The sequence below is a fragment of the Acipenser ruthenus genome, chromosome 6 (assembly GCF_902713425.1).
Source record: "Acipenser ruthenus chromosome 6, fAciRut3.2 maternal haplotype, whole genome shotgun sequence".
Classification (NCBI taxonomy): domain Eukaryota; kingdom Metazoa; phylum Chordata; class Actinopteri; order Acipenseriformes; family Acipenseridae; genus Acipenser; species Acipenser ruthenus.
Window position 1 is genome coordinate 76,777,880 of NC_081194.1, and position 14,447 is coordinate 76,792,326.

A 14,447-nucleotide genomic window follows, 5' to 3' on the forward strand; every position below is an offset into this window, starting at 1 on the left:
AAATTTTTTTTAGTAAATGTAACAAATTTTCACAGAACAACTCTTCATTCGGGCCACTGTCAGTTACATACCTGAAAACATAAGACAGCTGGGCTGCGTTTATCATTACAGCTACGTACTTGGCTTCCTTTTCCCCTTTTTATCGCATCTAGCAAAACCTGAGACACCGACGAGATAAAGTCGTTCTGAATCTTGTTAGAGGTATCCGAGAATACTGTGGCTATTGACAAGTGATTGCTTAACATGCTGTCGTAGAAAGTATCAGAGAAAGTAATTCCACATAATTACCTCTATATGAGGAATTGGTGTCTTCATTGTGCCCTCTGAAAGCCAGTTCTTGCTTGCTCATTGTGATGTATTTTATCCCTACATTTCTGCTCATCCAGTTGAACATCAGTCCGGGTTTGTCCGAAGGTTTTGAGTGTTACAGTGGCTCACAAGTGACTTTGGGAAAGCTCATGTTTTTGTGCTGACTTGGTTAGACATCCTAGATTGCTGTAGCCAGAGCTGTTCCTGTACTGAACAAAAGACAGTTCCAGCAGTATTATTTTTTTTTAATTGACAGCTACCGGTAAGCTACGGATACCTCTAATAATTTAAATGTTGGAAGTGGTGAGTATATCCCTTCCCTTCCTGTGTCGGTTTGGGTATTTGTGGTATATACTTCCTTTTTTTTTTAACAATCTAAATTTTTTTCTATGAAAATTGATTCATAACCAAATTGACTACGATGCCTCTGTTGTCTGATGAATTTATTTTTTATTTGTAAAAAGTAAATCGAAATATTACTTCGACGTTCTCAATATAATTCTCGATAGCGCTGTATAATAAGCAATATCTCGCAAAATTCAGCTATTCTTACACCACTTAGGCCTAGCATATTTATGTCCCGCCTCTGCTCACTCATGATTGCACAGCTGCAAAACCAGGGCAGATCTTTGACTCTCCCATTGGTTAAACTTACTCAAGACCATCAGCCGATTAAATTGTAAAAAAAAAATGAATCTGCGATCAACTCTTTAGTTGATTAATCGGTCCGATTAATCTGTTTATCGGAACAGCCCTAGTTTGTACACAAATCTTCTGCAGCTATTACGGTACAATGCAGGGTATATTATTGAAGGAAACTGTTTAGAGCTGAACTTTGAACTTCTTGCTGAAATCCGTTAACTTTGCACTTTATTATTCTTATTGCTTCCTGTTAGATCAAAGCACTCAAGCAACATCATGGAGCTATATAACTAGGTACGCACAGGATTACTGCTTTGAAGCATAAAACAATAACACATTAAGATCTGTAAGTAGCTTCATATTTTATTTCCTATGTTTTTTTTTTTTTACAGTCTCCTTATAATCTTACGTTTTTATGATGTTTGCAGTTATCCTGTATGATTCTTATTGCAAGTACTCAACGACACTATTTTTGTATCTGCGATAAGGTCTGCTCTTCAGTTCTAGTTGTCTGTCATAAAGATATGTGTAACAATGGCTAGAGTGCAGGGGGGTGATGTGGGTTTTGCTGAATCCAAGCCGTTCACAGACTTTGCAGAACACCTTGAATTCAAAGTTGCGCCCTTGATCCGAGTGGAGTTCCTGGGGGACCCAGAATCTAGAGATAGAACCCTTCACTGAGGGTGTCTGCCACTGTCTGTGCCTCATGGTTTGGCAACGCATATGCTTCTGGTCACATGGTGAAGTAATCCACCACTGCTAACACAAACCAGTTCCCTGTTTTGGATGTGGGGGAAAGGACCCAGGACATCGATAGCGACTCGCTCCATTGGCCCGCCAACATGGTACAGTTATAAGGGGACGTGAGACTGCTCCTTTACAATATATATATATATATATATATATATATATATATATATATATATATATATATATATATATATGTAAAACTGGCTTCAAGAGAACAAACTACATAGGAGTTATTGTGGTATATTTCCTCTCAATACTTAGCCAATACCATTAATTGGCCCAGTAAGCCTGAAAAGTTGCAATATAAAAAAAAAGTATAGGGTGTTAAAAGCCCTTTCATAAAAGGATGCGTGAATGTTTCTTAACTTTATTTGATCCTTCGTCAGTGGCACCCCAGTGTGTTTAAAATGAACATACAGTATTATACAGTTTGAAGAAATTCAGAAGGAGAAGGTCAAGGAGAAAACACAAATGGATTAATTCGCTATTCCAAGCTAATAACATCTGTTTGTTAGTGGCTGCTCTTAAGAGCCTGCCTTGTAAGAAGCTTCATTAATATGTTATATTAAAAAATGCTGTAGCTGTAATTGATAGAATTCAACAGCTGCAGTAACAAGTTGTTTACTCTGTAAATACTTTTGAGGCAACCAGATAAGAAGCAATAGAAAGTAAATACAATACTTGGTTAGAATGAAGAAACCCGCTTCAGTGAAGGGTGAAGTCAATCATTCACCAGGGCTTTATTAGCAGTTGAAATAACCACAAAACAAAAACACATTTAAACAAAAGAAACTGCAGCAAGAGCTAAGAGCTGATGCATACACACAGATCAGCCTCAGCTGAAGCCCTGAATTAAACAGTGACAAAAGGATACTCCAAATATTTGCTGCAGAAATGACGACAGCAGGCCATTAACAGAATAAACAGTGTTGAGACAAGCCTTGTTCTTCCACAGTATGCTGTCAATCACAGTGTATTTGTACAGGGATGGAGCACTCTCCAAAGATGGGATCAAACTCTCCTGAAACCTGGATTAGGCCCATTAAGCCATAACTGCGGGCTGCAACATCTAAGCACATGAGCCCAAGTACACAGAGTGTTTGAATCCAGAAATGCAGCTCTTTGGAGTTCAGCCTATTTCAAGGGCCTTCAGTTTTCATAGATTCACACTGGATTTGCCAGAACTAGTGGAGAGGTTATGGTATAACTAAAATTATATTCGTAATATAAAAACACTTAGAAGCATTAGCAACAATTTCACGTTATAGCTTGATTGCTCTGATAAGAATGGTTCAAGGCTAACTATCTACAGAAGCATTAGCTGTCTGAATTCATTTCATAGTCACAGTGTAGAAAATCTGAAACATCATGTTCATTCTAACCTCCCACGTCCTTTATGGTTGAAAGACAAGATGATCAAAAAAAAAGAAATCAATTCCTGTTTAACATGGAAAGTCCCATTGACAATTTACAATCCCAGAATGACATTTCAACATTGTACAACAAGCTGCATTAAGACATAAAGGTACATGCACTTAAATACAAGACAACAGTTTGTTGAGAGGTATTTCATTACTTCTGTTTACAAAAAAAATGCTTTCCAATATTATTAGTGCTGATCGCTACATCATATTCAGTTTTATGAGATTTTTAGATCCATTTGGCTAAAAGCATTAGTTGCTTAAAGTTATTTGCTCGTTTGCGTTTGCAATCTTTCCTATTGATTATTCCATCACCTAATTGTTAGAATAATACTATCTTGTTTATTAAAGCCTTATATATATATAAAGAGAGAGAGAGAGAGAGAGAGTGAGTTGTAGTCAAAAGTTTACATACCCCAATGGAAATGTATCAATTTTTAGAAATTTCTCGAGAACAAAGAATTATAGAATTATAGGAAAAATCTTTTGTAGCAAGTTTTGCGTTTGTAGATGAAGAAAAAAAGTCACAAGAAATAAATGTCTACAATTATTTATTTCAGCATTTTTTTTTTGCAAAACTCAATAATTCAAAAGTATTCATACCCTGACAAGGAAAATGAAATTAATTTACTGCCCTTTAAACCAAGTTTTGTAGCAGAGGATTTGAGATGATTAGCCAATATCTTTTGGTATGCTATGGAATCCATTTTACCATGTATTGGAACTAAATGTCCTGTGCCATTAGAGGAAAAACAGCCCCATATAAGGATATTAGCACCTCCATGCTTGCCAGTAGGTATAGTGTTCTTTTCTTTGCACGCCTCACCAGACTTTCTCCAAACATAATGACTATCAGCGTGACCAAAAAGCTTGATTTTTGTTTCATCACTCACAAAACCTTTGACCAGAACTAATATCCATCATTCAAATGCCATTTTGCAAAATTTAAGCGATTGTCCTTGTGACATTTTCCTGATTGTTTTTTTCCTTTCCCTGCGACCATTGAAACGTTCACCATACAATACTCGAGCTATGGTTGAAATGGAGACCCCTGTCCCAGTTGCAGCCAATTCACTTTGAATATATTTGGCAGTCAATCTCGGATTGTTATTAACCTTCCTCCCAATTCTTCTACTTGTTCTTGGTGAAAGAACCTTCTTTCTTCCAGACTGAGGGAGCGTTGTGACAAAACCATGAGTCTTGTACTTCTTGATAATAGAAACAATAGTTGAAATTAGGATACTCAGATAATTGAAAATCTTCTTGTATCCTTCTCCAGCTTTATGACAATAAATAATGTTCTGTCTAAGGTCTTCAGACTTATTGGTAATGACAGCAATCATCCTATGCTTAACCCTTTTGTTCAGCTACAATCCAGCATTTTCTAGAATTAGGTTCTGCATTATCATATTGAAATTTCTAGCGCCTTGTAGACAATACTATCATAGCATCAGAGTGTATGAATACTTTTGAAATAGCATTTTTGGAGTTTTGCTTAAATAAATAATTGTAGACATCTAAGTCTTGTAACTTTTTTTTTCCTCATCCACAAAAGCAATTTGCTACAAAAGAAGTATGTGCGTGTGCGTGTGCGTGTGCGTGTGCGTGCGTGGTTGAAAGGAGGTATAGGTGCAGTGTACAAAAATGACACACCATATAAAAATACTTTTAACATCCAACAGTTCTATATTTTTCACATGGCAGATAGAAAGAAGAATGTGAAAGGAGGAAACTGGAACTGTCACAAGTTGGGCAATGTGTTAGTTTGGTGTGATGCATAAAGTTGACAATGTTAGTAGAACTTTGAGAATAGCTGACACTTATATATTTTTTTACCTTAATACCAGAAATATATCATTTTTTTCCCTTTGTTTTCCACCACAAAAAGCTCATTTTTTTGCTGACCCAACACTACACAGTAGTATATGTTGAGTGTAAAGTTCTTTGTATTTCTGCTAGCGAGGCAGTCTCGTAGTGTTAGCTCAGTGCAATGAAGTCCAACTCTGTTTTGCATTTGTTTTGGAAAAACAATCTTCCTCAGTTTTTATTTCTTCTAAATGCTAGTTTACCTAAACGTAGTTATGTTGTATTATTACGGATGACTGTTTAATGTAGCATGAATATCTTCAGTTTCGGGTAGTTAGGCAACATGAATTAGTAGGGGGCTCTGTTTTGTCTACACATGCTAGTTATGTACAACATCGACGGGATCCCTGGAGCGATGCATTTTGCTACCCGTTACCGAAAAGACTTTCATGGTTGTCTGGGTGAAATGGGAGCCCAGCTCTTTCGCTCTTGTGTTGGGTTTCAGCAGGTTCCGCAGTTCCTGCCTGAACCCCTTGCTCACCATGCAGTACAAGAGGAAGTTGGTGGTGGAGTTCAGATTTTGCAGCATGATCGCAATGTCGCCGAAGACATTGATAGACAGGTTGTAGTCATCTCTGTTGAAATCTGGGTAGTTGTATGCAGTCCTCAGGATGCAGTAGGTCACGAAGCGAGGGAGGCACAAGGCAACAAAAGTAAAAGAGACTGTGAAGAGAAGTAGGATGGTCCTTCTGACCATGCCTTTGGTGGTGACCCCTTTGATGATCCTCTGCTGTTCCTTGGTAAACATCTTGCTGGCCTGGGTGAGATGGTATCCAATGAGAGAGTTGAAAACAATGATGAGGGTGAAAGGGATGCCCCCAGAGATGAAGGTGTTGATCCAGACCACCAAGGTGGAGAACATAGTGTTTTCATAGAAGCACCTTGGTAAGGTGATGTTCTCTCCATCAGTTGTGTAGTTAAACATTGTGACACTGTTGATCCAGTAGTCTGGAATTGCCACCAGGTGACAGAGCAGAACCACAGCCAGAATTATCCTCACAGTGGCTTTGGAGTGAGAGAAGTGCATTTTGACCTTTGTCATCCTCAGGACGAGGTAGCGTTCTATGGTGAAAACCACCACGATCCAGGTAGAGCTGAACAAGGAGCCATACTCAAGGAAGGTGAGGATCCCACACCAAGGGTAAGCATGCCAGAAAGGGTGATCTAGGAGAAAGGATAGGGACAGGTCCAGAAGTGCCACCCACAGCAGGTAAAAGCAATCTACAATGGCCAAGGCACTAAGGTAGATTATAGCTGTTTCTGACATCTCACATTTGCGAAACCTGATCATATAGAAGGTGAAGAGGTTGACTGGGGGGGAAAAAAAGAGAAGAATGATCAGGACTTGTTATTCTTTTAAATCCTTTTAATATCAATTCAAAGTGATTTACAACAACACATTGCAATAATAAAAAACATACACCCAATATTATATATTGTGCTATATACTTCATATGTGGGAACATTTCAGTAGTGTCCAGCAACTTACTTACGTGTACACCTTCTATCTGGTGTATTTGTATTTGTTTGCTTACTTACTAAATATCTGATTACCATGAATAAATAACTGTCCCCTCCTGACATGCAGAATGGTTTGAAAGGACATTCTCAATACTTGCTGGCTAGGTAATAGAAGGCTCTTCTTTCTTATAGAATATAAAATCAATACTAAAACATACCTGGAATCCCTATACCAGATAGTATGGGGTAAAAAAACTTCTGAAATGTGACTAGCAGATTTGTACTTGGCATCATCCAGGCTTTTCAGTAGCCTCAGGCAGAGACATAATCAATACATTCCTAAAACATTAAGAAAACAGGATTAAATCTGATCTGTAGGGTAGTTTCTGGTATTATTACTAGAATGAGAGCCCAAGGACAACTATGCTGCTGCCAGTGTTATTTTGCACTGTAAATAAAGTTTATTGTGCTTGTAGACAGTCTGAAAAAAAAAAAACTGTGATGGGGAAACATGATATTTAATTTGTGAACAATCTCAGTTTTGTTATATTTCTGCTCATGCTTGCAGGATAATGAATAAAGTAGCGATTCCCTCAGGACACAGTAGATTGGAACAGATATCCTTGGGAACAACCTTAATATATCATGTGTGTGCGAGCTTGCAGAGCTCTGTGTTGTATATGTTTCCTTGGATATTTGGATGTTTGTTTCCTTGAATGCTTGTGATTCATATAACTTCTGAACAACTTGTTGGAATACATACACTGCTGTGCAAAAGTCTTAGACATGTTGCATTTTTCTACTCTGATACATTATGAGCATAAACAATTTACTCAAAGCCTCCACTAATGTTTTCTACTATCATAACAACCTTGACTTGCATAAAGAAGGAAAAACATTGAGTGAAATAGCTTGCATCACTCGATTTTCAAGGTGTGGTATCCAAAGCATAATCAACAAGTACAGAGAAACATCATCTGTAATTGACAAACCCAGGACTGGAAGACCCAGAAAGCTGTCTAACAAGGATGAGCAATACTTGAAGATAATAGCCTTAATGAATAGAAAGAAGACAAGTGTTGAATTGACAACAGAACTGGCAGAAGGCACAGGTGTCATTGTCCATCCATCAACAGTCCAAAGCACCTTAGTTCCATAGTCCAATTTCTGTGTTCTTGTGCATATTTTAGCCTTTTAGTCTTGTTCCCCTTTCTTAACAGAAGTATTCTTACAGCAACACATCCTTTTAAGTTGATTTCAAGAGTGATCTTCGTACTGTTGATGGATGGACAACAACACCTGTGCCTTCTGCCAGTTCTGGTGTCAATTCAACACTTGTCTTCTTTCTATTCCTTAAGGATATTATCTTCAAGTATTGCTCATCCTTGTTAGACAACCTTTTGGGTCTTCCAGTCCTGGGTTTGTCAATCACAGATGATATTTCTCTGTACTGTTGATTATGCTTCGGATACCACACCTTGAAAATCAAGTGATGCAAGCTATTTCACTCAATGTTTTTCCTTCTTTATGCAAGTCAAGGTTGTTATAATAGTAGAAAACACTAGTGGAGGATTTGAGTAAATTGTTGATGCTCATAATGCATCAGAGTAAAAAAATGCAATAAGAAATTGTGGCAAAGTGCCCCGCCCCTGTGTGCATTTGTGTGATCTGTGTTGTATGTTGCGTGCGTGTGTGTGTTAATGTTGGTGTATAGATTGGTACACGGGATATAAACGGGTCTGTGTTTCACGTATATTTAAAGTGTAGATTTGTATTTAGGCACGAGGAGAGCACAAATCACTTCACGTGCTGGTTAAATGTAATATGTGAGCACGGGGTTGCACAGAATTAATTCACGTGCTGGGATTCAAGTGAATGATTAATTAGTAGTTGAATCCCAGCACAACAGTATATATAGATGCACATTTTCACTCAGTCGTGGTTGGTGTTCGGTGAGTGGAGAACGGGAGAGAGAGGAGAAACTAGAAAGTGAAAGAAAGAGAGAACGTAAATATTGCTTTACTCACCGTGTTTGTTCGTCCCTGTTTGTTAGTGTGTGTTCGTTTTTGTTTGTCTCTTTATTTTGGCGCAAGTGCCGTGTCCAGTGTTTTTGTGTTTCAAACCTTTTTATTTTCTGTTTATTAAATGCTGAGCGCGATCACGCGCCCAGCTTATACCAAACCACATCTCTCTGTTTATTTACTTCCTGTTTCTGGTCTGACGCCACCCACTCTGGCCGTCTTTGTGACACGTGGTGTCATCGTGGGATAACAGCGCCTCCAAGCGTCAGACCAGGAGAGGGGGTTTTGTGTTTAAAAAAAAAAAAAAAAAAAAAAAAAACCACAGGACTGGTTTCAAAAAAAAAAAAAAAAAAGTGAAAATGGAAGGCTGGAGAGACGGCTGCTGGGACCTGGAGGACCTCCTCGGGGGCCTCGAGGACCAAGGCTGGTGCATGGTCTGTGGAGTCTACGGACACACGGTGGCGATCTGCCCCTTCCAAGGTGAGGAGGAGGAGGAACCAGATAAAGAGGTGAAGGACAGGGAGGAGGAGTGCCGCCTAAGGGCCAGGCATCCACGGCGATGTAACAAGCCATCGCCGGGGTGCCTCCTCTGCGACCAGGATCACCTGTTCGCCCACTGTCCCTTCCGCAGCTATGGGGAGGAGCCTGAGCGTCCACAGACCAAGCGGGAGGAGCCTGAGCGTCCACAGCCCAAATGGGAGGAGCCTGAACGTCCTACGCCTGAGTGGGAGGAGCCCGAACGTCCTACGCCTGAGTGGGAGGAGCCCGAACGTCCTACGCCTGAGTGGGAGGAGCCCGAACGTCCTACGCCTGAGTGGGAGGAGCCCGAACGTCCTACGCCTGAGTGGGAGGAGCCCGAACGTCCTACGCCTGAGTGGGGGGAGCCCGAACGTCCACAGCCCAAGAGGGGGGAGTCGGTGCGTCCACAGCCCAAAAGGGAGGAGTCGGTGCGTCCACAGCCCAAAAGGGAGGAGTCGGTGCGTCCACAGCCCAAAGGGAGGCAAGTCGGGGCTTCCACAGCCCTGGGACCCAAGCCACCAGCAGAGGGAAAATGCCTGCTGGTTCAGCCCCAAGGGCCGGAAGGGGAGGAGTTACAGGCCCAACCCCCTGGAAATTTTTGGGGGGGAGAGGGGCAGGAGGCTGGTGTCCCCCAGCAGCCTCTATTCATGCTGCTGAAGGCAGCACGGCGCGCACCAGCCCAGCCGCCACAGCGGAGGGAGCCAGCGCCGCCAGGAGCAGAGGAGCTGCCTCTGCCTCCGCCACCTCCACCGCTTCCTCCACTAGGAGCAGAGGAGCAGGAGCTGCCTCTGCCTCCACCACCACCAGGAGCAGAGGAGCAGGAGCTGCCTCTGCCTCCGCCACCTCCACCGCTTCCTCCACTAGGAGCAGAGGAGCAGGAGCTGCCTCTGCCTCCACCACCGCCAGGAGCAGAGGAGCAGGAGCTGCCTCTGCCTCCACCACCTCCAGGAGCAGAGGAGCAGGAGCTGCCTCTGCCTCCACCACCTCCAGGAGCAGAGGAGCAGGAGCTGCCTCTGCCTCCACCACCTCCAGGAGCAGAGGAGCTGGAGCTGCCTCTGCCTCCACCACCGCCAGGAGCAGAGGAGCTGGAGCTGCCTCTGCCTCCACCACCTCCAGGAGCAGAGGAGCTGGAGCTGCCTCTGCCTCCACCACCGCCAGGAGCAGAGGAGCTGGAGCTGCCTCTGCCTCCGCCACCGCCCGGAGCAGAGGAGCAGGAGCTGCCTCTGCTGCCCGTACCTCCGCAGGGAGTACGGTGGCCGGAGCCCCAGAAAGGGGAGCTGCCGGCCACGAAGAAGGGGGACGAGGTCTGGAGACCACTTTCCCCAGCAGCAGTTTCGCTGCAGGAGTTCTTGTGGCCGGAGCCCCACAGGAGGGAGCTGCCGGCTACGAAGAAGGGGGAGGTCGGGGGACCACCTGCCCCCGCAGCTTTTTCGCTGCAGGATGGGACCAACAGGCTGTCAGCCGTGCCACTACCGGCAGGGGTGCTGACAGCATTGCCAGCCAAGGGCCCACTGAAGCCTCCCTTCCCAGCCCGAGACTTTGTTCTGGACTGCTGGGTTTTTAAGGGGGGAGGTGGCCGTTGAGGCCATGTGTGCTGCGCACAAGGGGGGGTATATGTGGCAAAGTGCCCCGCCCCTGTGTGCATTTGTGTGATCTGTGTTGTATGTTGCGTGCGTGTGTGTGTTAATGTTGGTGTATAGATTGGTACACGGGATATAAACGGGTCTGTGTTTCACGTATATTTAAAGTGTAGATTTGTATTTAGGCACGAGGAGAGCACAAATCACTTCACGTGCTGGTTAAATGTAATATGTGAGCACGGGGTTGCACAGAATTAATTCACGTGCTGGGATTCAAGTGAATGATTAATTAGTAGTTGAATCCCAGCACAACAGTATATATAGATGCACATTTTCACTCAGTCGTGGTTGGTGTTCGGTGAGTGGAGAACGGGAGAGAGAGGAGAAACTAGAAAGTGAAAGAAAGAGAGAACGTAAATATTGCTTTACTCACCGTGTTTGTTCGTCCCTGTTTGTTAGTGTGTGTTCGTTTTTGTTTGTCTCTTTATTTTGGCGCAAGTGCCGTGTCCAGTGTTTTTGTGTTTCAAACCTTTTTATTTTCTGTTTATTAAATGCTGAGCGCGATCACGCGCCCAGCTTATACCAAACCACATCTCTCTGTTTATTTACTTCCTGTTTCTGGTCTGACGCCACCCACTCTGGCCGTCTTTGTGACAGAAATATATATATATATACATATATATATATATATATATATATATATATATATATATATATATATATATATATATATATATATATATATATATATAGCCTTCATAATGGTGGTGGAACATGCACAGCTGTTACATCAACAAAGCCATCCCCAATGATACTGAAATCATCTTCTCACTGGTCATTAATTAATCTATGAACATAATCAATTGCTGTGTTGGGTAAACACCCTTCCATTTATTCTGATTGTTTTATTATGTTTGCCTTTTGTGAACTGCGCTTCATTATTTCTACAGTAAGCCATTGCAATCGGAACATTTTGAAAAGCCTATCCACTGTGCTGCCGAGAATGTGTATCAATTTTATAAAAAGGTAAAACGTAAAGAACAACATTTGTTTTAAACATTAAATCCCCCTGGTTTGCACTATCTACAACTTCACCACACAGACATCCTGCATGAAAGAGGCTTCACAACAGTGAAGATGGATGATTATAAAAGGATTGGATGAAACATTAGAAACCTCCATCATACTGTGTGGAGCCCCGGTGGCAGCCAGGGCACCATTGATTCAATGTGACAAATCTGAAAGGCATTTGAATTGTCGTGAAAGAACACATGCCATTCCTGAGTGTTGCCTCTTATCCCTGGGGGTGGAAACATGAGGCAGTCTGGTCTCCAGAATGGCCCATAGAGACATAAGCAGTGTGTGCAGTCTGAGTACCTGCTACCTGCTCTTTATCAAAGTCTGCAAGATGTGCTGTCTTGCCCATTGTGTGATTTTGTATTAGTTTTTTTCCCATTTTCCATGATTCCTTAATGTTCTTAGTCTCTATGCTTGGCACATATAAAGCATCCTTAAATAAACCAAGAAATGTGTTACTTTTAACACATTTAGTACCATTATGAATGGGCCTCTCTTTATATTTTAATAAATTTAGTAACATTATTAATGGCCACTCTTTTAACACATTTAGTAACATTATTAATGGGTCTCTCTTTATATTTTAATACATTTAGTACCATTATGAATGGACCTATCTTTATATTTTAACACATTTAGTAACATTATTAATGGGCCCCTCTTTTAACACATTTAGTAACATTATTAATGGGCCCCTCTTTTACCGTGCTTGGAATTTTCAATTCTTCACCTGTTTACGTTTTCAGAAATTCAGGATATGCAGCTATTTCCAATCCAACTCAATAGGTAAAGTGCTGCATCCTGGGACCCTTACTGTAGGACACATGGTCTGATTGGAGCTGGATGATAAGGGAATACATACTTTTCATTTATTGTGTTGTCTTTGAGATATATGCATACTCCAAATTGAAGTATAAAATAAAAATGAAAAAAAAACAAGCATCTCTTCAGCAGAAGAAAAGGGGTGCAATGCTAATATTAAAAACCTTGTAAGCCCTCCTTAAAGAGCTTTAGATTTCTGCTATTAACCTTTCAAGTGAAATGGCTTCTTGCTTCCTCTTCAATATGTATACATGCTCCAGAGTGGCGCATCCAGTAAAGGCGCTCTGCGTGTAGTGCAGGATGCACCCTATAGCCTGGAGATTGCAGGTTTGAATCCAGGATATGTTATTGCCGACCGTGACCGGGGGTTCCTAGGGCGTACAATTGGCCGAGCACCACCCGGGTAGGGAGGGTTTAGGTCGGCAGGGGAGTCCACGGTTCACCACGCACCAGCAACCTCTGTTGCAGATAGGGCGCCTCCAGTTCTGCAGTGGAGCCATCAGATCTGTGTTGTCCTCCAGCACTATAGGTCTGTGGCATTGCTGTGGATCTGCTGTGCGAAAAATGACGGATTGGCAGGAACACGTTTAGGAGGATGTGTGTTTCAGCCTCTGTTTCCTGAGTCGCCAGGAGGTTGCAGCGGTGAACCGGGATACAAATAATGATTGGGCATTGCAAACTGGGGAGAAAACCGGGGTAAAAAAAACCATTGGAAACGACTAAATTAAAAAAAACAAACTAAAAACTTGTATACGTGGTGACATGTGACCATTTAAAAAAAAAAAAAAAAAATAAAACACGGCCCGATATTATAGTTGGATTGCTCTTATGGTCCAAAGATCAAACAGAATTTGCAAATCCTGTTTTTTTTTAAGAAAATGGTTGCTTTTTCTCTTACATTGCATTGTTTTCTATTCATTGTATTTTTTAAGCCTGTGATTCAACTTGAAAAATGAATTTCATTAATAACCAAGATACTGTGTTTATTGTAATGATTTTATAAGTAATTACAGATTTCAATAAGCTCTTAGAGTGGCTACTGTTATTATTGTTACTTATCTTTAATAGTTACTATTATTATTATTATTAGTTATACAAAAATAACAAAAACGATATAGCTATACTTTTATAATTGTAAACAATCTAATTTAATTGGATTTATGCAAGATATATATGTATTGTGAATGCTATTATAAAAGGTACTGTATACAATACTATATTATATATGTACAGTTTAATACAATAACATTCATTTTTTCTAATTATAAAAACAAATTAAAACATACAATGTATTTAGTAATCACTAGAACATGATTTCAAACAAATATCTAAACACAGAAGTAATCTATCAATTTCAATAATCCTATCTTTCTAATTATCCATTTAGAGAAGTTTCAACAGTATTTATTTAAAAACCTACAAAATACTTTCCCAGCCTATCTGGAAAACTATACATCACTGAATAGTTTTAGGTGCAGGATTTCAGAACATTCACCTACCTTTGCAATATAAAATGTTCACATCTCTATTTTCCCCTCGACGAATACATCAAGCAGCAGGTAGTAAAACACATCTTTATACTAGGTGGTGTGTTGGTCACTGAGGGGAAAAATGATTACTCGGAACAGTAAGTGCCTCTGTGTAGATTAGGGTTAGGATTACTGTGGGGAGGGATTTCATAAAAGCAATTGCCAAAATCTTTAAATACACATAAGGTACACACCTGTCTTATTTAGAGTTACTCCCACATTTAAAATATATAACTTCCCTATACATTTAGTTAAAAGAGCCAACCTCCCAATGTTTAACATGCCTTTATATATATATATATATATATATATATATATATATATATATATATATATATATATATATATAGTTGTAGTCAAAAAGTTTACATACCCCAATGGAAATTTATAATTTCTAGACATTTCTCGAAAACAACGAATTTTAGGAAAAATCTTTTGAAGCAAAAGTTT

At 40.8% G+C, this 14,447-nt stretch overlaps 1 protein-coding gene across 1 annotated transcript; it reads right to left on the minus strand.

The window, feature by feature from the left end:
* Nucleotides 1-2,188: 2,188 nt before the first annotated feature.
* Nucleotides 2,189-14,128, minus strand: LOC117410939 (probable G-protein coupled receptor 139). Its single transcript, XM_034017903.3, has 3 exons — nt 13,968-14,128; nt 6,668-6,788; nt 2,189-6,299 (listed from the first exon to the last, which is right to left on the minus strand). The coding sequence occupies exons 2-3, from the start codon at nt 6,741-6,743 to the stop codon at nt 5,308-5,310; spliced, it is 1,068 nt and encodes a 355-aa protein (XP_033873794.2). The 5' UTR covers nt 6,744-6,788; nt 13,968-14,128; the 3' UTR covers nt 2,189-5,307.
* Between the last annotated feature and the right edge of the window lie 319 nt (nt 14,129-14,447).